The 23,982-nt window shown below is 36.7% G+C and overlaps 1 protein-coding gene and 1 long non-coding RNA gene across 18 annotated transcripts in view; one reads left to right on the forward strand and one right to left on the reverse strand.

Moving 5' to 3' along the window:
• The window catches only part of LOC125660916 (U1 small nuclear ribonucleoprotein A-like), a 76,117-nt gene that overhangs the window by 13,748 nt on the left and 38,387 nt on the right, over positions 1–23,982 (forward strand). For 2 of the 17 annotated variants that reach the window (XM_048892728.2, XM_056146015.1), the window contains exon 1: positions 22,947–23,221. The exons of 11 other annotated variants lie outside the window; for them this stretch is intronic. In XM_048892728.2, coding sequence (XP_048748685.1) covers positions 23,186–23,221 — 36 coding nt within the window. In that variant the 5' untranslated portion in view covers positions 22,947–23,185. Of the gene's footprint in view, positions 1–17,002; positions 17,302–22,946; positions 23,222–23,982 lie in introns of those variants that run through there. 4 more of the 17 variants (XM_056146014.1, XM_048892725.2, XM_048892734.2 and 1 more) reach the window with 4 other exon arrangements.
• On the reverse strand, positions 13,082–22,371 carry LOC130049038 (uncharacterized). The gene is made up of 3 exons (XR_008797560.1): positions 22,281–22,371; positions 17,949–18,073; positions 13,082–13,118 (listed from the first exon to the last, which is right to left on the reverse strand). It is a non-coding gene; the product is annotated as an uncharacterized LOC130049038 (long non-coding RNA).

A 23,982-nucleotide genomic window follows, 5' to 3' on the forward strand; every position in this document is an offset into this window, starting at 1 on the left:
ATGCCTGGTTGTGTGAGAGAGCAGGGTCAACTTGGACTAAAATACATTACACATTGATTTAGAAAATGGATTCTTAGCTTACTTGTCATAAGACATGGACTAAATGGAATAGTCCTTCGGATGAGAGCACTAAAAAATATGAGGCCCCATGTCACAACGGGTGTGGCACGATAAACGTCCCTCCCTGCTGAAAGGCTGTAATCGCTGAGCATATAAAGGTCTAAATTTTGCAGCCCCTCACCGGCAATGGCGATGTCTCCATACGAGTGAAAAATTCTGGAGAGGGACGTTGAAAAATATACAAAAAATATATATGGAATCAATCAATGCATCCATCAATCCTTATGCATTTCTACAGTGTGTATCTTAATGAAGCTGTAAGGGGGAGGGGTGTCTCTGGTCCCTTTAGATTTCCCAACCTCCATCCTGTTTTTCTATCTGGGTCAGCCCTTAAGATACATGCACATGTAATCAGCATGTGGATTTATACTTTTACATGTAGATATGTAAAGTCTAGAAATCCTCAGTCAATCTGACTTTATCAAGAAAGAAATGATATGCGATGTAGTTGCATGGATTACACAATTTCTGGTGCTGACTTGTCTGCAGTGGTCAGGGCTGGCCTGAGTGTACCACCAGGTCAACTCCATAATAGAGAGGACACTCTTGGATCAGCTCAAGTAATGTGTAATTATAAAGCTCACTTATCAGACCACAGGGGTCTGTTATGTGACGATGAGGGTAAAACATCTACCTGACTGAGACTGTAGTTGTAAGGAAGAAGTAGATAAATGTTAGATAATGCTGGAATCTTTAAACAAACAAGAATTCACAGTAGATCCTGCGATCTCCTGGAATGTCAAGACGTATAGGTGAGCGGAGTGACGTAAAGTCACTTCAACGAAAGACGCGGGCAACTCTCTCCGGGCGATTTCAAAATATTGATCCTTTTTTATTTTAAGTCCGATTTAGCAATGCATTTGGCGATTAAATTGATTTCATTTTGATTTTGCCCAAATCCTTGTTTTATTTGGTATTAAGTTCATTGGTGAACAATTTGTCGGGTTCAATATTGGCTGGATTTTAGATTTAATCCCTAGAGGATTTAGATATGTATAGGTGTAATGTACACACACTGGCAGATTTTTAATAAAGTTTGGGAATTTATATACATTGTAAGTTCTGTCTATTGGTACTTAGAGACTGACGTCTAATATTGATATACACAAATTACTTGTAATCATTTTAGAGAAAAATTTTGAATTACACAAACAAATAGAGACTTGTAGATTTTTATACATAGCTCTCGGAAACCCTTTCCTCTACAGATCAAAAGATAAAAGATCATTCCGTTGGCCAAAAACAAAGGCAAATTGTTTATACCCAAATTGCCGTAACCTTAAGAATTTAATTTCTTTGTGTTCCCTTTTTATGGGCTCATTATGAAGTGCACGTTGATATTATTTTATACCGGAGATTTATGGGGACATATTTTTTTTTTGTGCTTTTAGATGAGAGTACAAAATGGGGCATTGTGTGGATGAACAAATGAATTTATGTTTTTCATCAACAGCTGATCCTGTATGTAAAGGTCCTCTCACACTTCTACCCACACAATGACCATTGAAACAGTCTATTGAAATCAAATTCTCACTCGTTTAAATTTCCAACCGGAACATAAGGGTGAAATTTTTCAATAACATGGTTTACAATGTTCAGTATTGTGGAATGGTGTGCCTTTTCAGTTTCCTTATAAATGGCTCTGTTTAACAGTGCATGAGTTTTAATGTGCGATCTCATTATTGAAATTAAATTTTCTGATTGATACTAAATGGTGAGTTGTACATGCCAGGTCCTGCATGGAGGTTGTGCTGACATGTTTAGTCTTTATTTGGAGGGAGGAGGGTGGGGGGTTAGTTTCGGGGTTGTGGAAAGCATAACTCACGAGAAACTGATTGCATATTTACGACTGTCAGACAGACTAGGGTGGACAGTGAAATTTTTGTGCAGTGACAGGTTTTCAGTGTTTAGATCACAACATGACAGATTTTTTAAATGTTTGCACTGAACGTTCACCATGTTCAAGGTTCAGTGTGTTGATGTTGAATCAGCATTCACAGTCGAGCAGGTTTTTTTTTTAAAAACACACTTGTCAGTTTGAATAGTATTACTAATTTAAAACTTTTTACCTAAACCAAAGATGAAATAGACTTGCAGTATGAATTATGTTTTATCGACTTCCCAAATTATTTTTGAACCCATTTCTTATAAATTTTAAAAGTGTATAAAAGGTTAAGTTTATAGTCATTTTGTAAGATCTTTTTGAATTTGTCATATTTGCTGCAGATTGATTTTGAAATTCCGTCACAATTTCCCATCATCTTAATTATTATACAAGTGCAGAAGGGCTCTTCGTTGGGTGTGAAATATGAATAATATTGCAATGAATAAATTGCAATGTAAATTTGAAAGAAATTTTTGCCGTGATGGATAACATGTCGATTTGTCGCACGCCGTTGTACGTCAGACACTTCTGAAGACATGAACTTCGACAGAATATTTCCGTGTGAAAGAACGCAAATCATAATTGAATAATTTGTTAGCAGCTTGAGTGGAGCAATTAGAAGAGTTATATCAATTCTCGTATATTGGTAGTAAAATGATTATTGTGAAACATTTCAATTCTAACAGCAACAGAAAATTTATGTATGTGGAGATCATATGAGAGTGAATTGTTAGAGGTGTCAGAGAGGACAGCATGACATATATATATACTACCTATATTGGTATACAAACTCTGCCATAAGAATAATGTTTGTTTTGTTTTTTCCTACGAAGTTGATCATTTAAAGAAGTAATATGCACTAAAAGATGTTTGCGAATCTCGGAGGATCTATGAAAATCATTGCAAGGTCCGGAATGGAGACCTTTTCCACGGATGCTTTAATTTTGATTGTTTATAGACTATATCAATCTTCAATAAGGGGATTTGATGGGTTAAAGATCTGATGTCGTTGGCAGGCTGACAGGTGTATTGGGAACTGGAAGATTTATGTTGTAGTAAAAGTACTGTTTTAAAACAAAACAAAATGAAGCACAGACCATCTGTAAACAGATTAAATTTCTTTGAACTCCTTCAGGTCAAATTTGTTGTTTTTGTTTAGGAATAATGAAAGCACTATTCCTCTACTGAAGCGGCTAATTTATGACAGCAATTTTCCTTAATATATATATATATATATATACACATCTTATAGACTCCATTTTTTAGCTGCGAGGTGTGTAAATCAGAAAACTACTTCAGAGAGTGGGAAAAAAGTGTTAAAAACAACTGAATATGATTCTCCTCGCACAGTGACAATTGTTATTTTTCTACAGTAACTGTAGAGAAATTGTGTAAGATTTACCTGTACTTAAGTGGAAATTATAATGGGAAGATGAAAGGGCGAAATTATGAATTACTAATTGATAAACAACTTTCAAGACAGAAGTGAAAACCAGGAATATAATTAAGTGAGAGGCATGAATAATACCAACACTATCTGCTTGTCAACTGTTAATTTCAAAGGACCGATCGGCAGGTGTGATTTATTGTCAAATTCAGATGTAATTCGGTTTTGAGTGAAAAACAACGGCCTGAGCAGTTTTTTTTTAATTTAGAGGAATTGGATTTTGGTATTTTGATTCGAATGTGATTAAGGAACTTGATGAGAATGGAGATGTTTAATCTGCTGGAAACGAACTGTATCGTAGAGGTAAGCTGGAAGATGTCTATAGAACTGTATCGTAGAGGTAAGCTGGAAGATGTCTATAAATCTCATGCTCTGATCATCTTTTCCTCATCCAATTTATGTGTCGAATGTGTTGAAAGCAAACACGTACAGTGATTATTAAGTATTAATATTAATGAAGTAATGTCACCTCATATTGCCTTCTGTTTGGTCAATATAATGTATATATCACTTCTCCGAGTGACATCTGTTGTGTTTTCTGGTGTATTGTACTCGCAGAGAAATAAAAGGAAAACATTATTGGTAATTTAATCCACGGTAGTTATCCCCCCTACATTATAAAATTGTATCTGCTTCAGTTATCATGAGGTTATTCCACGGAACAGTCTCATTCTCCGACTAATTCTTCTCCAGTTCACTGCTGGAGACAGTTAACAAATCGACCTAGATTTTATGGGGAGACATTGTCAAGGTTGTGGGAGGGCAGTCTGATTGAGGCTCAGGGAATGGTTCTAAAAGTGTTAGAAAACGTGAAAGTGCATGTTGCATGGCTTCCTGGACTGAAGATTAAGGGGAAGTATAAAGTGAGTTGTATAGCATTAGTGATGGAACGTCACTGCATGTTCCCGTAACTTAAACTTGTCTTGACAAATTTTTTGTTGAGGAAATATTACAAATGATTCTCTGGGCTGGGCTAATGATCTACGCAAGTGTAACGGGAAGAAAGAAAATGTCCAAACCGGTATTCAAACATAGACCCCCTGGATCTCTAGTCAGATGCTCAACCAACTGAGCTATCTTGCAACTGGCAATTGAACCCGGCAGACCACTCCACATACAATGACCACATGTGACCCTGTAACATGTACTACAAACTAATTTTGAGATGTGTTGTTTATAGGTCAAGGTCATACAGACATGGTAGTCTGTTGACATACATTTCATTGATATATTGTAAATTGAAAAAAGAAAGTGAAAGTAAGTCATGGGGCTGTATAGACTGGGGGTCCCAATAGCATGCAGGGGCCATAGGCCGAGGGTCCAGTCTCTCCCTCCTCCCACATAATCTCTTCTTATCCTCTCTCCTCCTTTTTCCATCCCTCTCTCCTGCCATCCCATAATTCCTTCCTCTCTTCCTTCCTTTGGGCCTTTTGCCCCCCTCCTGCCCCAATTTCTTCCACCTCCCTTTTTTGTGTCTGCCCTGACTGAGATTGATCTAGGTAAGGGTAACTTGTAAGATCTGTTTTTAGAAACATCTATTGTTACTGCTAAAATGTGATGATTGTCACTCTTCTCACTTAAAAAAAAAGAAATTTGAAGCAGAAAACAAGTTATTTCATACTCTTAAGTAGCTCCCTGTGTGAACACAGTGTCGAGGAGCAGGGACCTAGTAAATGAGGACCAGCTGTATTTTTCATTCATGATACTGGTTGTGCCAGCTTACAATGTAAATGAACACACTCTGACAATGTAGTTAATGGGAAGAGACATTGTCTGCATGCTATTTCATTAGGATCTGAGGAGATGCTTAGGGAAAAAAGTGTTAGTGCACATCACTCTGCTAATCTGAGAGTGATACCTGACAAATAGTTATAGCGCTTCATTAACTAGAAACACATGTCAGCCCTGGACAGAGATATGTAAAACAAATAGTTAACACAGACTGGGGGGTGTGAAGTACAATGTTCATAGGTTGTACAACAGCTGGGGGGTCGAATAGTGGGAAGGCACTCACCAGGGCCAGATATACAATATATTATATACATACAGTGTATGTTCTAACAATCTGGGGTCTGATTCAATAGAGGGAGGGGTCAGGTAATACATTCGTATCTATATATTTAGGAACTGTGTTGACACATCAATCACATGCTGGTTTTCAAATAGTTTTAATTTATGAACTGATGGAAGTAAAGGGGGGGGGGGCAGTTAAAATTGTACTTAAACTGTTATAGTGAGATGCTTAGGACAAAGTTGTGTGAGGAGACAGGCTAGTAGAGCTCTGAGTGACATATTTGTAGTAGACACAGAACATTTAGCAAAGGAAATCAAATTAATTGCAGCAAAATTATTTCATAGTCATCACTGCAAGTTAAGTTGTTTATAATGAAGAGGGTGCAGAATATGAGACTCCTTATAGCAGTGTGGACAGAATCCCTCTAACCTGTTACAGATAGGACGAAGTTAATTGTTATATCACAGCTGTTGTCGGGGAAAGGTTTAATGAGGATTTGATAGAATTTGAGCTGCGGAGTGGGGGGGACAAATTGAAGATGTTGGTGTTGAGTGTTTTGGTGAGGCCACAGTTTGTGTTGTGTGTTTGGGGAAGACGATGAACTGCCGATTGAATCCAGTCAATGCCTCCATAGGTACAGCTGTTGTTGTGGGGAGGCAGTAATGTTGTGTAAACGTGACTGTAATTAGGCATCAAATTGTTGTCATCTTCGTTCAATGAAGAGGTGAAATGGTATAAATAAACTTCCCCAGTGACAACAACACTGTCAGCTGTTGATGGAAGGTAGAATTGACAGCTTTTATAAAGGGTATATTAGAGGACAACTAGACTATTGGATGATGGGGTTCCAGGACTATAAGGGGGGGGGGGGGCTTTGATAATTGACAAGCTCACTTTGACCTTTTTTGAGGTTCCAGGGTTAATTGGGGGTGGGTGGGTGGGTGGGGTGTTATTGATCTAAATTAGGCCGTTTCTCCTGATGTTCCTTCTATGGGACTAAAGGACCAAAGTGAGCTCCTCTAAGTTATATGGCCCCGAGCCCGGTGTTGTGTCAGGGAGATTTGATGGCATGTGATGGGAAAGCTGTGTATGAGTTAGTTCTTTTGGATGGTTGAAAATGCCTAAGAATGGTTTATGTACAATGGGTAGCTAGTACAGTGATTTATTATGGAGTCTGGGAGATGGTCTGATTTATGTATGGTGGTAGGTAGGTGTACAGTGATTTATCACGGAGTCTGGGAGATGGTCTGCTTTTGCTGCCCTGTCTCCTCTGACCATTTATTATGGAGAATATGTCTTGGCATGTAACCAGTGCAGCATATTAATTCAATATGGTGTTTGTATACAACTACGCATGAACTATGATTTATTTAGAAAGACTTGCAGCCGCCTGTAATCTCTTCCAATCTAGATGTAGTGGTGGATCAAAAATTTTTGGGGAACGCCAGTGAGGTTCATTATTTATGATTTGTAAGTGCAGTGGTCTATCATAACTTTGATCTATCACAGACACAATATCTCTGAATGCTTCATGATTAAATAAAGTAAACATAGACCAGTACTCCTGAACAGGAATATTGTAAAAAAATAAAATAAAAAGGAGGGGGTGTGTGTATCAGATACTACAACATTTAAGTTATTGAAAACCATGTTTGAGGCATTAAATAAGCTGACATGAATCCTGCACATACAAGCACTTGATAATTCACTTGTTATTGTCAATAGAATCACATTTTCATGCTTTTTTTTTACGTGGAATTTTGAGGGATTTGAGGAGATCTACTTAATTATGTGCCCTTTGATAGCTTATTATCTCCCCTTACATGATGCACTGTTTTAGACAGTACCCATTGAAACAAGGGCAAGGTTGTCAGAGTAAACATGAAAGGCAAACACTAGGAGATTGATCTACTAGAATTGTCTGGGGTTTATAAAAGTTAGGGGGTGATTCACAAAGCAAACCCTTTAATCTGGCAATTTACAGAAAAATTCCAAATCAGAAATACACACACCACATACTTCACCCGGGTAGTCAAATTTATCTTTATCTGGAGTGGTGCCATTGTGTGATAATTTTTTTTTAGAAAATGAGGAAAATCTGGAGGCCGGCACATTGATCATCCAACAATTAGCAAAATGATTGACTGTATGGAGAAATTTTCTCACTGTTTCTTTGTCATTCAGGTGTCGGATTGATTCTAGATTAATTGATTTATAATCTTGTCTGTAACAATTTGATATAATAATTAAGAGTTCATAACTTTAGAAGACCAAGCTCATATGCAGCAGTCTCGCATAACTTTAGAAGACCTGGAAGCTCATATGCAGCAGTCTCGGGGAGTATTTAATGTTTGCTGGTTTTTAGGGATTATGAGATAATTTGTTCACGTTTATATGAAATACAGGTGAGAAACAATGGATGATATGGTATTGATTAGACAATTATGAAATACAGGTCTGTGATTATAATGAGAAGCAGACTGGACACGTGGTATTGATTTTATAAAGGGATATATCACTTAGTATCCATCAATACTTTGTAGGAATTTTAATTAACAGAACAGGACTCTAACGAGAATGAATGAAAGTATTGCATGAACATGCTTGTTTGGTGTTCTCATATCCAAGTGCAAAAATGTCAAGGATTGAAAGTGCAGGGATGAGTTTTATCAGAATCTTAGACCTATCGTGTCTCATGTAAAGCAATTCAAATGTTATAGAGGAAAAGAGTTGTTTGCATATCAGTATTATATACATGTGAGGCTGGTGATACGGTTTGCTGCTGACTGAAGATTATGAGTGAGATATCATAACAAGGTTTTCATTGACAGAATGAGTGAAAAATTCAGCTGTGTCAGCGGTTATCAATCCACAGTTTCTCCCGTCGCTGGGACACCCCCCCCCCCCCTTCTGTAAAATGTGAGAAAAATTATGATACAGACCTACATCTTTTGCCTGACAAGAAATGTCATAATTGAGGCGAATGTTGGTAAAGACTGCAGCAGACATTTTTAGTTACACAGTCTGTTATTAATGGGCATTACCAATGGGAATTTCCATCTGTTACATTAGGACTCGGTGCTTGTACAGAAGTGGGAGTGTGGGGGAGGGGAGGGGGGGTGCTAGGGGACACAAAACCAAGGGTGTATGATATAGGTGTCGACAAGACAGAAATAGAGATGTTAGCCGTGTCTGTGTTTAACTTTCAGAGCCTGTGAAGGCCCCTCCTGATATTGACTGTATATTCCAATAAAACAGTACATTTATAACTGTTGTCTGGTTAATATCCCCAGTCCCACGAGGACAATTGTACTTGATGTATCCAGAAAATATCCAGGGAACCCCGGATTACAGCCAAAATTCAATGGATTCCTGGCTGCCTGGAGTGTGTGATGATCCGACTTCACATTAAAACAGCAAGTGTTAGACTCTCGGTGTGAAAATAATTGATGGGGCATCTTTAGAGATGTGACCCCTGTGTTAGGAATTAGGTTCTGACAACCCCTTGCCTTTAGAATACAGAAAATGTCATGTTTAATAGACGTTTTGTTGGCGTTGATAAAGAGTTTTACACATTGATGCATTAACCTTTATACACCTGTGGTCCCGCACAAGGGAAGGGAGGGACTTGATAAGCTGTAAGGCAGTATTATGTCACCTTAACGTGCTAGTGTAATTTTTAAGGAGAGAGAGAGAGAGAGAGAGAGAGAGAGAGATCTGATTTGACAGTTATAGGGGCCTGTAATGGGTGTTTTGATTGTAATAGGTCAGTGATAATCTGTGACCAAAGTGTAAAGTTAACATAAAGGTGTATATTGACAGAATAAGAGGTTGATAAACAATGGACAGTTTACAGATAAAGATTGTGTCAATATTAACAGCATAACACTGAGATAGAGATATTAAACTGTACAGACAAATAGTCACAGAGAGACATAGGCAGACCAAACATTATATAGACAGATACACAGACACACTTACAGACATAAACAGACACAGACAGACATTAGGCAGACCAAACTCAGACATAGGCAGACACAGACGGACATAGGCAGACATGGGCAGACACAGACAGACTTAGGCAGACACAGACGGACATAGGGAGACACATAAAGACTTAGGCAGACACATAAAGACAATAGGCAGACCTAACACAGACAGACAGATGGACATGGCAGACAGAGACAGACCAGACATTGAGGACAGATACAGACAAACAGATGAAAGTAAATTGAAGGTATACACATGCATGGTGGAAAGAAAATATTCATCCAATTTAGACATTGATTGTGAATACAAAAGATATCGTATAGGAATATGTGGTGTCTGCACGATGCTTATTTATATGAATTTTGATGATACACAGCTGATTTATATGAATTTAGATGATACCGCGTAATTTGTTATAAAAATTTTTGGGTTTGAATTGATGTTCGTGAAACAAGTAAAATTCCTTCCTTCCTCTGGTAGATTCAACCTCCGCGGACATAACCCATTCCCACCAGGCAATGTTTTGTATCTAGTATATTAATTATTTATTTTAAATAAAAAAGACGGGAGTGTTTGACGTTTTTATCACTTGCTCTACAGACAGCTTGGAGGGCCTGTTGAGACAATGTCCAGACGAGAGGAAGGAAAACCTGTAAATCATCGGAATAGAAAACACTTTGTATAAAGAATAATCAATTGTTTTATTATGTGGATTAAATGAGTTTCATCCCTGTTTTATCAAACTTTTTACAATTTCCATCTTGCATGATAATTTGAAGATGATTTTACCAGCAGCGTGATTTTGTGAGATGGTGATGTAGAATTCTATTGACAGCTAGTATGTGAACGGGGATGCCGAGTTTGTGACTAAAAAAAGAAGGAAAAAGATTCCGATATGATGTTCATTGAATTTTCAACATTTTATTGGATTTTATGTACAGAAATATTAAGTGGAAAATAAATCGGTAAATACTACTACTGATGGAGTCGGATTTAATGTCTTTATTAACGTGTTTTGTCGAATTAAACATGGTTGATATAGGAATTGTGTTACAACATGGAGGAGAAATTCAAAATCAAATAGACATTGCCATTTGCTAATCTGACAAGTCACTCTTCTTAAACAAAGAGTAACTAAATATCGATATATTGGGAGCTGTGAAATGCTTCTTCAGACAACAGAAATCAATTACTTATTGGACGCTTTGTAGTGAATATATGTATTAAGTTTCACCGTCTAGCTGTCAAGAAATCCCCGTTTAATACGATTCATTTTAAAATATTAGTGAGGCGTTACGTACATTGTTAGAATCTATCAGACTTATCTTTCCATTTAACAATTAAAAGACCTAAATTCCATAGTCAAAACTTTCTAAAGACCTTGATCAGCGAGTCTGATCTCACACTGAAAACACTCTTTGAAACATGATGCATTGTTGTACAGGCATATTAAGATTCAGGTGTTTAAATATTTATAAACCGGGTCACTAAATTCCACCCTATGGGTCCCGCCATTGTTTAATAGGGCTTTAAATGTTGTGACCAATAATCGAGAACAAATACCTGCTATTGAGTCGAGGAAATAAAAAATAAATTATTATTCAGTTCCATTCACTTTTGGTTTGGTCTTGGCACGACAACAGGACGAACTTGTGCCCACTTAATCCTTCTTATAAACTTTTTAAAATACTTTTGACCTAATAGGATCACACATTTTAATTTGGCGAGGTGTGGATTTCTTGCCGGTTATCTTGTACTTATGCGCTATTGTTATTAAATATAATTTTTCATTTTTTTATTTTCATCAGATGATGGGGCTGTAATCCTATCTGATAGCAGTTTAAGAATAATGTTTATTCAGATCAAGAAACGGGGCACACGTAATTGAATTTAAAGTACAATTTAATTACAATAATTCCTTAGAATCGTTTTGTGTCGTGGATCATAGCATCAGAATGTTCCCTTTCCCATTAAATGGGTGTTTTCAAGCATGCACATTTTCTTTTTTTTAAAATCGTTTTTGTGTGAATAGTTAAAGTGCTATCTTATTTATTCTAGTATGACAGACTCCTTGTTAACATATTACTAGAAAAATTTCTGACATATCTAAATCCAAGTCGAATAATGATCTAAATTTTGATTTCTGGGACAAAAATTTATTTTTGAGTGGCATGTCTTAAGCAATTATATTCTTTCAGCATGTAAATATATATACATCCACAGACACTTGCCACCAGATGTTAGGGAAAAAATACCCCACCAGATGATAATTGATGGATAAAACAAAACACTGTCACGTTTTGTGTATCAGGATGATGCGTATTGATACTTTTTGCCTGGCATAGCTAGCCGGTGAAAACTAGCCGGTGAAAACCATCCGCAATGATTTCTACCATTCACAGTGTATTGAGATCTTTTGTTTTGTATCTTGAAACATGCTAATATTTGATTGACATTGATTATGATGTCACAATGTAGAGAGAGAGGGAGAGGGACAGACAGAGAGAAAGAAAAAGACAAGGAGCTCAGAGACAGAGAGGGAGAGAGGCAGAGAGAGAAAGAGAGAGAGACAAAGGGAGACAGGGAGAGGGATAGAGAGAGAGAGAGACAGAGGGAGGAAGAGAGAAAGAGAGAGAGAGACAGAGAGAGAGAGAGAGACAGAGATTTGCCTCTTGGGGATATAAGAAGCATGTCTGTAATTGAGAACTGTAGGAAGTTTTACAGCAGAATGTACTGGGATGGTTATGGTTGATGTAAGCAGTAAATTACACTGGGAACCAGTACTGATAAACAGTCTCAGGACAAGATAAGGGGAACTGAAATTAAAGAGATCCAAGTTTGAGAGATTTCAAAGTTGACCTTAAGTGTGATCCATTGAACTTTCACCTCTGTAGGATGTACAACTTGCAAGGAGCATGAAATTTGAAGTGGCTGGACCCTTCAGAAGGGGTGCTTCATTCAGTGCTTCAAGAGAATTGTGAAGTCTCAAGTTTTTCTTGATTTCACACTCTTATTTACAACATATTTCATCATAGTGCATTAAAATCTCCTGTAGGATAAAACAGAAGAAAAACATGCAAATATATAGATAAAAAAAACAAAGTTGAAGGTTTCTTGATGAAGTTTTTACTGGCGTGTTCCTCAGAGAAAAGAAAGAAATGAAGATGTCAGCTGATAAAGAAGTTAAAGGTATCGTATTGCTGTGGAAACTCAGCAATGTTTAACTGAGCGGAAAATGACCAGTCTATTGGCTCCAAAGGGGATAAGAATGGCGTGATTGACAGTTCATATCAGTGTGTTGGTTTAGGACAAAGGGAGGAAACTCCATTCTCACCTGTGTCCTATGTAACTTAAGGGAGATAACTCTTTTTACTAAGCTATTAGGACAGTATATATTTCACAGGTAATTGTAAGGCAATCTCTGTATTCATGTGAAGTATTGCAGTGATTTACTGACAGGGATATATATCAAGCCAGCCACTTCCACCTTCCCAGTGTTTGATAAAAAAAAGTTATAAATCTAATTCACTGCAGAGGGGAAGTGATAGAGCCCAATCAATATAGAGATATAAACCCTCCTACTGTCCATTCACTGGTCATTTAACCTGTAAATACCTGGTCAGATCAAGGTGCTGGCTATCTCAGGTCAGATCAGGGGGCACCTAAAAAAAGATGTTTGAGATTTATGAAGATGTAGGAATTGGACAGAAATTAGGAAAGACTGAAAATGCCTGTGTTTTCATTTGTTATTATTCTTGAAAAACTATCAAACTTTTCATCATTCCTGCTCACACAGTGCTAAGCCTTTTCCACAATGGACCACTCAAGTTTGAAAAAATATATATTTATTTTATAGTGTTATCAATGCATGTTATATAATGCAGTTCACATGTGACAGCACTTTTTTTTTAAAACTTGGGCTTAGAATTTAGATTTCAAAAGATTTTGATATTGCATATATTGAGATTAATTTATTCCTCATCATACACTGTGTAGAAACATAATGGTGTGGGACTGTATTGAGGAGGGCCTGTAGAATCGAGTGTGTATAATGGAGCTCTTTAGCTCAACATAAGGGGTCTCATTCAATTTAATTACAGTTTGAGTGCAATTTACGTCAAGTGAAGTCAAGCTCTAAATTCATCAATTCATCCCAATGCCACTCGAGAGCTCAGATAATATTCCTTTTCAGGAGAGATAACTCTGTTTGGGTACCTACTGTCTGGATGTGTGTGGTTTTTTTTATTCGGTTTGGTGTATATGTGTTTAATTTATTCTCGGTATCAATCTACATTCAACATTGGGTAAACAACGGTTACATATTCAGACAGTCCGGGTATGGTTACATGAGAGTTTAACTGGCATTGGTGAAGGGAAAAGCCAATGTTTACTCTGTCACATGAATGCTAGCAATTAAGCTGTTTGTTTAGAGTGGAAATGATTGGATAAAGAATTTAATCAGGCTTTTAACGTGTCGATAATTATAGTTTCTCTGACTGAAGCTTGTGTTTTATGGGTAGGAGAAAACATGGGGTATGTGACCTCTGCTGATTTTCAGATGTCAAAAGATTGGGCTCTATACAAGCTTTTGGGACAGGTGATAAGTGATTGGTGTGTTCAGTAAGACAGTATGTTAAACCTAAAAGGTGTATTCAGGCTGTTCTTTATGACCGCAGTCGGATGTTTCTGAAACTCTCTGTCAAGTCTTTCAATTCTCGTTTTCTCTTCTTTGTTTTTTTGGTTTTTGGATTTTTCTTTATTCTTTATACATCGTTTCCCTTCTGAATAGAGGCATCATGCTTGAAGAGTCAGAGTTACAATCGCTGTTCTCGCGGAGTTAAGTCTGATTAAGGCGGTAACTGACGAAACTGCATCTCCCCCGGAGTTTTCAAGTTATTTTGGTTGAAACGTCGAGTACCGGTAACATTGAATTCCTATAACCCGGACTACACAAACTTTTGTTGACATGACCATGCATCTGCAATTCACTGAATGGACAATTATATTCATTTTTCTGATCTAGTTCACCTCTACAACTGACCAAATCTTCAGGTGACCACCAGTTAAAATGAATTTTTTTTAAAATTCTGGTAAACTTTGCCTATATTGAGACTTATAATACCACCCTGCCTTATGCGGACACATTGCAATTTAAAGCCTCAATATACACTGCATGGTCAAGTGACAGTGTCTGTGACATTATCACCCCCCCCCCCCTTCCTCCCTAGATATCGTATCTGTAATAGGAAGTGTTGAATTTTGTTTTGTTTTAACACTGGAGTGTCCTTAATATTGCCATTACATCTTGTCCTTCACTTAGTGGTCAGCCAAGTGTTTTGGTTTACTATTTGTCTAGGGGATCAAGCTGTTTATCCTTCTCTTCTGACAATGGCAACTATGAGAAAGCGAAATGTGTGGTTTCTGAAATTTACAGAAGCTTTATTGGGGTTAACTGGTTTCCATTTTGAAATTGACAAGCTTATTAATTGAGGAAGCCCGCTTTATGTAATATTGCAGTTTGGGACTAATAAAACAAGTGATGTTGAGTGTTATGTAACATAGACAATGTCTGTCAAATGATCCACACAGGGGGGGAATTTAACAGCACTTCACATTTATGCCAATTTTCAGGTGCTGTTGGTTTTTTTTTTTTTTATCTTTTTGTAAGTCTGATGAATTCTCTTGAAGTATGAAATTTGCATTGGAACAGTGTGCAGATGAAACAAGGCAACTTATGTATATTGACAGAACATGCAATTTTAAATTGGAATGGTCTCTCTTGTAAAGAAAAAGATTCTGTCAAGCCTTAATATATTGTGTAATGTAATTAATGCATTGTTACGTAATGGAGTCCTCTGGTGTTGTACAAATTTCTTCGTGACAACACAACCTTCTTTTGGTCCAATGAAATAGAATATGATACTGTACGTGTTTTCACCAGAATTCCTGATATGTCGCAATGAATCCATTATATAGTCTAGCTGTTACATTAGTTTTCATGTTTCCCCCTACTAATATATTTCAATTGACAATTTTGCTTTCTGTTTCTCTAAATTGAATGTATTGATACGTAATATTTCTTTTTTTTGAATATGCAATATTTTTATGATAATGCAAAAGAGAATTAAACTTTGATTAATTAAGAAGTTATCAAAGATGGGGCAGGTACCATAATAATAGTTTATTAATGATATTAAATATTCAATCACGATCTAATCTGTCAGATTTTATCTGCCGATCATTGCCTCATCGGGCATTGGGCTGATCACATTGCAAAATCATTATAATGTACACAGTATGATAGGTGTCGCCCATTTTAAGAGGAAAAATTACCGCAAAATAAGAATTGTCCTGTTTCGTGCTGGAAGCAGGTGATTGAATTTTTAAGAGGACAGTAATTGAGAGATCATTTATAAAAGCTTTGAAAATTTTCATTTTTTTTGGTTCACAGATGGTATCGGGTCTAGTTCAGTGATGTTAATTGATTCTTTTATAAAGGTGTTTTTCACTTATCTTTCTGCGTGTACTAGGTTGATGTTTGAGTTGACTTGGCTCTTTGTATAATGACTTGATAGTGAGCAGTTGGACTATACATATATACATACACTCTCGCACCCTACTTGTGTAGACAGGTTTCATGCATTGTGCATGCATGAAAAAGTTGTGTGGAGTTGACAATTGTCAGCATCGATTTCAGTAGAAGAATTTTATCTCAAAAATTGTATATTCATACAATATATCATACAAAATTAAAAAACAATACACCTGGAAAATTAGAATGTTTTAAATGCATATTTAATCCAAATTTAATGCTTGTATAGGTATGGGATAGTTTGTACCATGCAGTGATTTAAAAAAAAAAGTTAAAAATTGCTGAAATAAAAAAATTTAAGCAGTATGTTACTACTTGTATCAAATATTCTAAGTCTTTAAACTGAATTTTCATTTTGTGTCAAAGAAAGGATATTTGTGTTATGAATCCCTTATATGTTGACTAATGACAAAAGTCGACCACTTTTGGATATTGAAAGTTGACATGCAGCTCAGAATCGTATGGTGTTTTTTGAGGAGATTATTCTCTCTATACAGAGAATTCCTCCACACATAGCTGGGCTGCTAAGTACAGTAAACATTCTCCGTTATTACGCGCGGTGTCAAGTTGATTTCTTAAGACTGGGTATTTTCAGACGGCATTTTAATATAGCGATGGGGTGTATAATCAATGTCATAACTGATGGCTTTCCATTTCGCCCCTCATTCTGTTTGTTTAACAGGCGAGACTTGTTTTAGCTGCTGGTGTACTTAATTAGAAGTTTGCAGATATGGTTTTTAAAAAAAAAAGCTGTCACAGTTTTTAAATATAACTGAAAAATACCTGGGTTTTTCTTTCCCTGTCATTAAACATAAATATTCATGTTTCGTTGGTGGTGAAGTTGAAAAACAAACATTACAGGAATCTTTTAAAAATGGATAAAAGAGTTGGGGAATCCATTAAACGATCATTTCATCAAGCACACAATAGCATTGTAAGCCCCGGTGGTGTATAGATTTTCCCTTAGTCAGACGAGTTTCTAAACACAGGTATTGCAACAAAAGCTCAGGTTATATACCCATTCACTCAGGGAAAGACAACTCCTGCCTGACTGTGATTACTTCTATTGAAAACACACACTGAGAGAGAGATCAACCAGTGCTGGGAGAAATCACACGGGTTATTTATTGAATTCCTGTAGTTCTTGGACAGATCAGTTTATATATGGACTTAATGTGTGTACAAGATTCTTATTGACCGTTGTGATGTCATTAGATTCAGTGGGGACGGAGCTGGACATGCTGGGTGTCCAGGTAAGTGACCAGATAGAGGTGTTCAGGTAAATGGTTATATAGACACTGCTGACCGCATGGTCTCTGGGTCTCTCTGACCACTTCATGATTTTCTAGGAGAAATGATACTTATATAAGTTTGTTGTGTCATGACCATGTGTGAATTTTAGGTACACCACCTCTCTCAATCTCTCTCTCTTCACTCTGTTTCTATTTACCATCTCTCTTTTTCTCTTTCTCTCTCTTTGGTATTGTTTGGGGTATGTTGTTTTGACTTTCTTAGCTAGCAGACTTGGACGGAATGAATAGAAATAAAAATGTTTGTTGCTGTGTCAGGTTACTAAGATTGTGTGCACTGGAAATTGCACGATGTAGGTATTAAATGCCTGGACTTACACACACAAACGCCCACTTATACCCCACAAATGACGATTTGTTAAAATCAAAGATTGAGTTCCTTCTCTCTCTCTCTCTCTGCTGTAAAGGTACTAATTTAAATAACAATGTTCCCTGAGCACCCCTTGAGATTTCTCTGTTAGTTTCTTAATAAGCCAATATATATTGAAAGGGAGACAACTCTTCCTAGTGAGCAGATTTTTTCTTTGATCAATAGAGAAAACAGATGTTATATTATATTTTTTTTACCTGAGAATTACCATGTCTCTCACCTGACTGTGGAGGGGAGATGGCACCAGGTGATGTGATTGACCATGATGTGACAGGTAGCTAGCTGTCTGTCCACTTTAAGGTATTCCATGCTGGGATGATACCTGGCCGAGTGACACCTGAAAACCTGCACAGAGAGGTGTGTGATTAACACGTTCTAATGATGGACATTATAGCAGGGCCGCTTCAGTGATGGAATTTGATCAAAACTATTGCCTGCGTTCAGACTGTTGTGTCTGGTTGACGAGATTTTATTGTTCAGCACATTTGACATCTAATGTGTGCAGTACAAATGTACTATATATAACGAATATTCATGATTGAGCCTAGATGGTTCGAACAGTGAATATTCTTTAACCTGCCAAGTTTGTAATAGTGAATATATTCATTTGTTTTCAGGTTACTGTAGAACAATAGATTTTAACGAGGAGGAATTATTTAAAAGGAAAAAAGTGATAATGAAAATGGCTAGTTTTTTATTACACAGTTTTGAGACCAAGAAAGTTAATTAGCATTTAATTTCGTCATTACAAGCAAGTATATTTGGAATTTTCTTTTTCTTCGATCTGTTTGTGTTTTTAATCGTTACATGTACACGCATGTAATAAAAAAAATGACGGATGACAAAATTTTCTAATATACAATACTGAAAATGTGTATTCAGGCGCACTCGCTGTAGAGTATTTGAGCCGCACTCGCTATAGAGTATTTGAGCCGCACTCGCTGTAGAGTATTTGAGCCGCACTCGCTATAGAGTATTTGAGCCGCACTCGCTGTAGAGTATTTGAGCCGCACTCGATGTAGAGTATTTGAGCCGCTCTCGCTGTAGAGTATTTGAGCCACATTCGCTATAGAGTATTTGAGCTGCACTCGCTATAGAGTGAGCCGCACTCACTATAGAGTATTTGAGCCGCACTCGCTATAGAGTATTTGAGCCACACTCGCTATAGAGTATTTGAGCCGATAATTCAGAGAGAGGGTAAGTTGCTTCATTCTCATTAGTGCATCGACCAATCACACTGTGAGTAAATAAGTCGGAGAAGTTTATAAAATTGACCTAGTTTGTCTTTGGGGGCAAGATTGAAAGTTCCATGCAATGTCTGACAAGACTATAATTTGACAGTTTTCATGAAGACCACTACCCTATCTTTAAAGTAAATATAATGAATATTGCATGTAAATCAAAATCGATTATCTATTATCTCTCTATACTTTTTCTACTGTAAGTTTTATTCACAAATGAAAGTGTAAACGTGGTTTCTATAATGTATACTTAAAAAGTCAATCCGTTCCCCCCCCAAAATCATGGACACGATGTCCAATGACAGAAACTTACAGTAGGTTTTGTTTTTGCCCGTTGACCCCCACCCCCACCCCCACCCACCCTCTCTAGCATTGACTTGAATATAGATTTTTATACAGTATCGATCTTTGGATCTTGCCCTTTATCCTGTGGAGTTGTAGAGCTACGAATCATTGTCAGAAATACTAGAGAGAAAAGTCCTCTTGGTGTGGGAATTTTGTACAGGAAAATAGAAAGCTTGGTTCTTCATAAATTGCATGGATTTTATTTTCCCAACAAAATCTTCAGGGAGCATATTATCCAACTATTTTGATAAAGTGGAAATTAGTTTTTTCGTCTTAGGCAGTCCTTCGAAAAGTCTAAAATACAAGAGTTGATGAGTAAATTCTCAAACATTTCTAGGCATCTGAAGGATTTCAAAAGTGTAGTGGAAACATTTAATTACCGTTCTTTGCGCATACCTGCAGATGCAGTTAATTTCATTGATTATCACAACAGTAAAACACACTGCCGATGTTGATCCAACGATATCATACATACTTAATGAGTGGTAATTATCTACCGGGAATGCGAGTTTCTCGTGACATTGATTTTCAATATCCTCCACAAGGACAGAGACCCACAGAGACGAGAGTTACATTTATTTCCAATATGGTTTACTGTTAACAGCAGAAATTTCATTTCCAATATTATTTTTGGACAGAGCATCCCAACATGATTGCATCATAATGGTTAAGGGGGTGGGGGGATGGGATTCAATAACTTCTTTTAAATTGAAGGTATTAGTGTTTTCGCCCACTGCAAACATCAGGATTAAGAACTACCTCGTGCATCCCACAATGGAAATGCCGATTGAAAAAAAGACCGATATATATATCATCTTGGACTTCAACCTCTTTCTTGATGTAGTAATGTTCTCTTTAAATTGCAGTCAATATAAAGGAGGATTTCAACATTAATTTGTCCAAAATCAGGTAACCTTGTGATGTCACACAACTAAGATACAGTCAATCATTTTCATGGAGTGTCACTGGTGGCCTCTGTGGCCGAGTGGTTAAAGCATCGCGCTCAAAATCACACGGCCTCTCACCTCTGTCGGCGCGGGTTCAAATCTTGCTCGCGCCGGTAAGTGAGAAATTAAAGTTTCCCAGTTTACTTTTGGAAGGTCGGTGGTCTCTTCCCAGGTACATTGTATCTGGGTTCTCTTTTCCACCAAAAAAAACTGGGCGACACCATATAACTGAAAAATTGTTGAATGTGGTGGAAAACATCAATCAATCAATCAATCATGGAGTGTGATTTTCTGGTTTGACAGCAATCTGACTGTTACCCCATCTACATGTATTATACCATACAAACAAGAGAAACTGAATAAGAACACAGAAGAATGATATTCCACTGTAATTTTACCTTGAAATTATATTGCACACTTCACAATGAAACACAGTAATTTTGTGTCCTCTCCCTCCCCTCCGCCAGGAACTTAACACTTTAAAGACAGAGCTCTTTGTGCTATAGAACTGGTCATAACCAGTATTGATCAACTGTTGCATGGTAGCTGTTCTATCAATTTCACATACATGTATAGAGTTAAGTAGTAAATTTCAGAGTATTAATATGAGCATTTGAAAATTATTATTTTGGACATTTATTGTATCAATTGGTTCTATACGTCACCATTGGCAGTGAATGGCTGCAAAATTTAGGCTTTTGAGCAGGGAGGGATCTTTGTCGTGCCACACCTGCTGTGACACAAAGCCTCATTTTCTACGGTCTCATTTGAAGGACCGCTCCATTTAGTCGCCTCTTACAACAAGCAAGGAGCACTGAGGACCTATTCTAACCCGTATCCCCCATGGGAGACATTTATTGTGCCAATAACAGCAAACATGCAGACAAATTGTCATATAGCAGCCTAAAGTTTATGTTGCCCTCTGTTTCGTGTTTATCAGCACGATAGATTGTTGGAAAACAATGCTTGATATTGACTTATGCTTAATTGATCTTCAATCATGAAATCAACTGATTTAGAACTTTGAAAATCAAGTCTCACACACAGATGGTTAGATTTTTTACACCTCGAAATCACCGAGTACGAACTTACACAGAAACAAGATTTTGGGGAAACATGTTTTTAAGTTAAGGAGGTATATACTACACCAGAGAAATTTGATATGGATGAAAACTGGAGGATATACACAACAATATTTTGAAATTGAAAACTTTCAACATTACTTTATTTAGTCAAAAAATGCAGTTTTAGTAGAACATTAGCAATCTGAATTTTTTTTAAAAAAAACCGCTGCTGGATTTGAACCCGCGATCTACAGTTCAGCAGTCGATGTGTTAACCTTACTGAGCTGCTGAGAACTAGGCGGTGATGCTCTTAAATGAATGGACAAATATTGCTGAGATCTATATTTTTATCCATGTTTTAAAAGGAAGTCGGCCATTATGATGATCGATGTAGAGTAAATATAGGAGAAAATTTAAAACTGGAATTATATGAACAATAAAGTTGACTTCAAAATCTTACTGAATGCTCCGTCAACTTGGACTATTGATTGGTATCCAATCATCATACAAAATATTTGTGTATGGAGATATGGGTTTTATTAACTATTCATTTGTTCATTACAAGTCACATACAAATACAAATAAATAAATAATTCCCATCCAATAAGCGCTCGGAGTGAAACTCGTAAGAGCGGAAAGGATTTCAACACAATTTATTGTGAAGAGGAATTCTACCGTAGAAATTAGCAAGGAAGCAGAACCGTGAAACGTGACACGGCATCTTGGTTAAAAATAAATTTACAAAAACATTTCTCCTTCAATTTTAATCCCAATACCGGTTTGAAATTAACTGAATCGGATGTTGAATAGAAGTATATATTAATTATTAATATTTGAAGGTATTGACCATTCTCTACATATCAGGTTGTTCAGTTGAATTATGGCTATAGAATGCTTTGAGGTATGCTATTAAACAATAAATACAGGTGAAAATTGTTCAGGTGCGCTGAGTTACCTTTGTCAACCTGACCATGGTGAACATGGACTGCTTCAGAGGCTGTGATAACCAGAGTGTTGCAGACCAAGATGGCGGCCCATTGTTTTAAATCTGTGATATTTTCCCTCGGTCGTCAGGAAAATGTTCACACTTTACCAGGCTTGATGTCTTTTCCATTCAATTTTTGTGAACCAAATCCTGTCAAATTCCTCAGTGCTAAAACCTGATGTTTTTTTTTTAAATGAAAGAAATGACATTTGTATGATGAATAAATTCCCTGTCATCTCCTTCCATCAATAAGTGGTCGACAAAGCGCGACCATTTTTAAACATTTATGAAATTTATAGACAGAGAGCTCTCAATAATGGAATCTTGTGTTCAACCAGGTGTGACGTGGAGATGAACTGCACATAGTCAGCTAGCGACAAACCCATTATCGCTGAAAAATCACAAAAAAAAAAACTCCGCATAAATGATGCAGGTACTTTAGTCATTCTGGTGTAACGTTTGAATTTTCTTGTTAAAATTACTTTTTTTCCGATCATAAAATCATGAAGGTGTTACAGTTTACCTTGATACAAACTGGTTTGTCAGTGAGATGGATGAAGACTTACCAAGTGTTACCTGTAACTAAAGACTGCAGGTGAATGTGGATATCTATTGTTTTACTCTGTGTAAAGGAAAGACAAAATCGGCGATCAGTTACAAGACAGAAATTAACACCTTATTGTTTTGGGTCATGTATTCATTATCAAATGGAGACTGAGATATGAATATTTGTTCGTTTTTCTGGAGAAATTAAACTATGTTTTTGAAATTGGAGTCCATGGATTACCTTTAACGATGGATCGTGTATAGTGACAAGTTTTTTCTTCTCTTTTTTTTTCACTGTGATTTCCAAGGGTACTTATTTGCTGTCCAGCATGAGTTATCCCCCTTATGATATTGTTAATCTGCGGGTAAGGAATTTTTCTTTGCAAGTCTTTTGTTTTCTTTTTTGAATTCAAGAGAAGTCTACTTGAGGCTTCATAATCATTTCAGCTTAAGCAGGCAGCTGAATCGGAATCTGAAGCTCATGGCTTCCCCATCATTAGATTAAATGTAATGTTATAACTTTCATTATAGAATTATGATCAGTTGTGTTGGTTTTATTTCTGCTTGATAACCTGCATTTGTGAAATTATAATCTTCCTTGGTAAAAAAAATATTTTCTGCAGCTAGCGACTTTTATCTAAAACTGTTGCTAATATAATTAGTGCTAATCAACATATATAATGCAGTCAGGCTAATTGTGAAATCACCTGATCGCCAAAGTTTCATTCAGCAGCAGACCCATGTATGATGTACATACAAATGCAATGTTTCCCAACATTGATCGTGATCATTTAGCTAATTAGCTAATTAGTTCAGACAGAGATGTCATTAACAATTTTAATTAATAGACATTAATTATCTGACACAGTTGTGGATTGATGGGTGAAAGTACACTTAACGCAGACTGTCACCATTACCACGACACAGGAAGGAGATTAAAATCATTGGATATATACATGCCTTTCAATTTGAAAGTTTTTTTGTGAAATAAATTGATCAAGTTTATGAACCGATGTATGGGCCTATGTCAGTCGAAAAAAAATCAATACTTTATCGAGGGCATTGATTGGACACACTTCTGTAGAAGCATTCGAAAGTGTTACTGTAACCTCCATCCGTTTAGCAT

Source organism: Ostrea edulis, chromosome 8, assembly GCF_947568905.1.
Source record: "Ostrea edulis chromosome 8, xbOstEdul1.1, whole genome shotgun sequence".
NCBI lineage: Eukaryota > Metazoa > Mollusca > Bivalvia > Ostreida > Ostreidae > Ostrea > Ostrea edulis.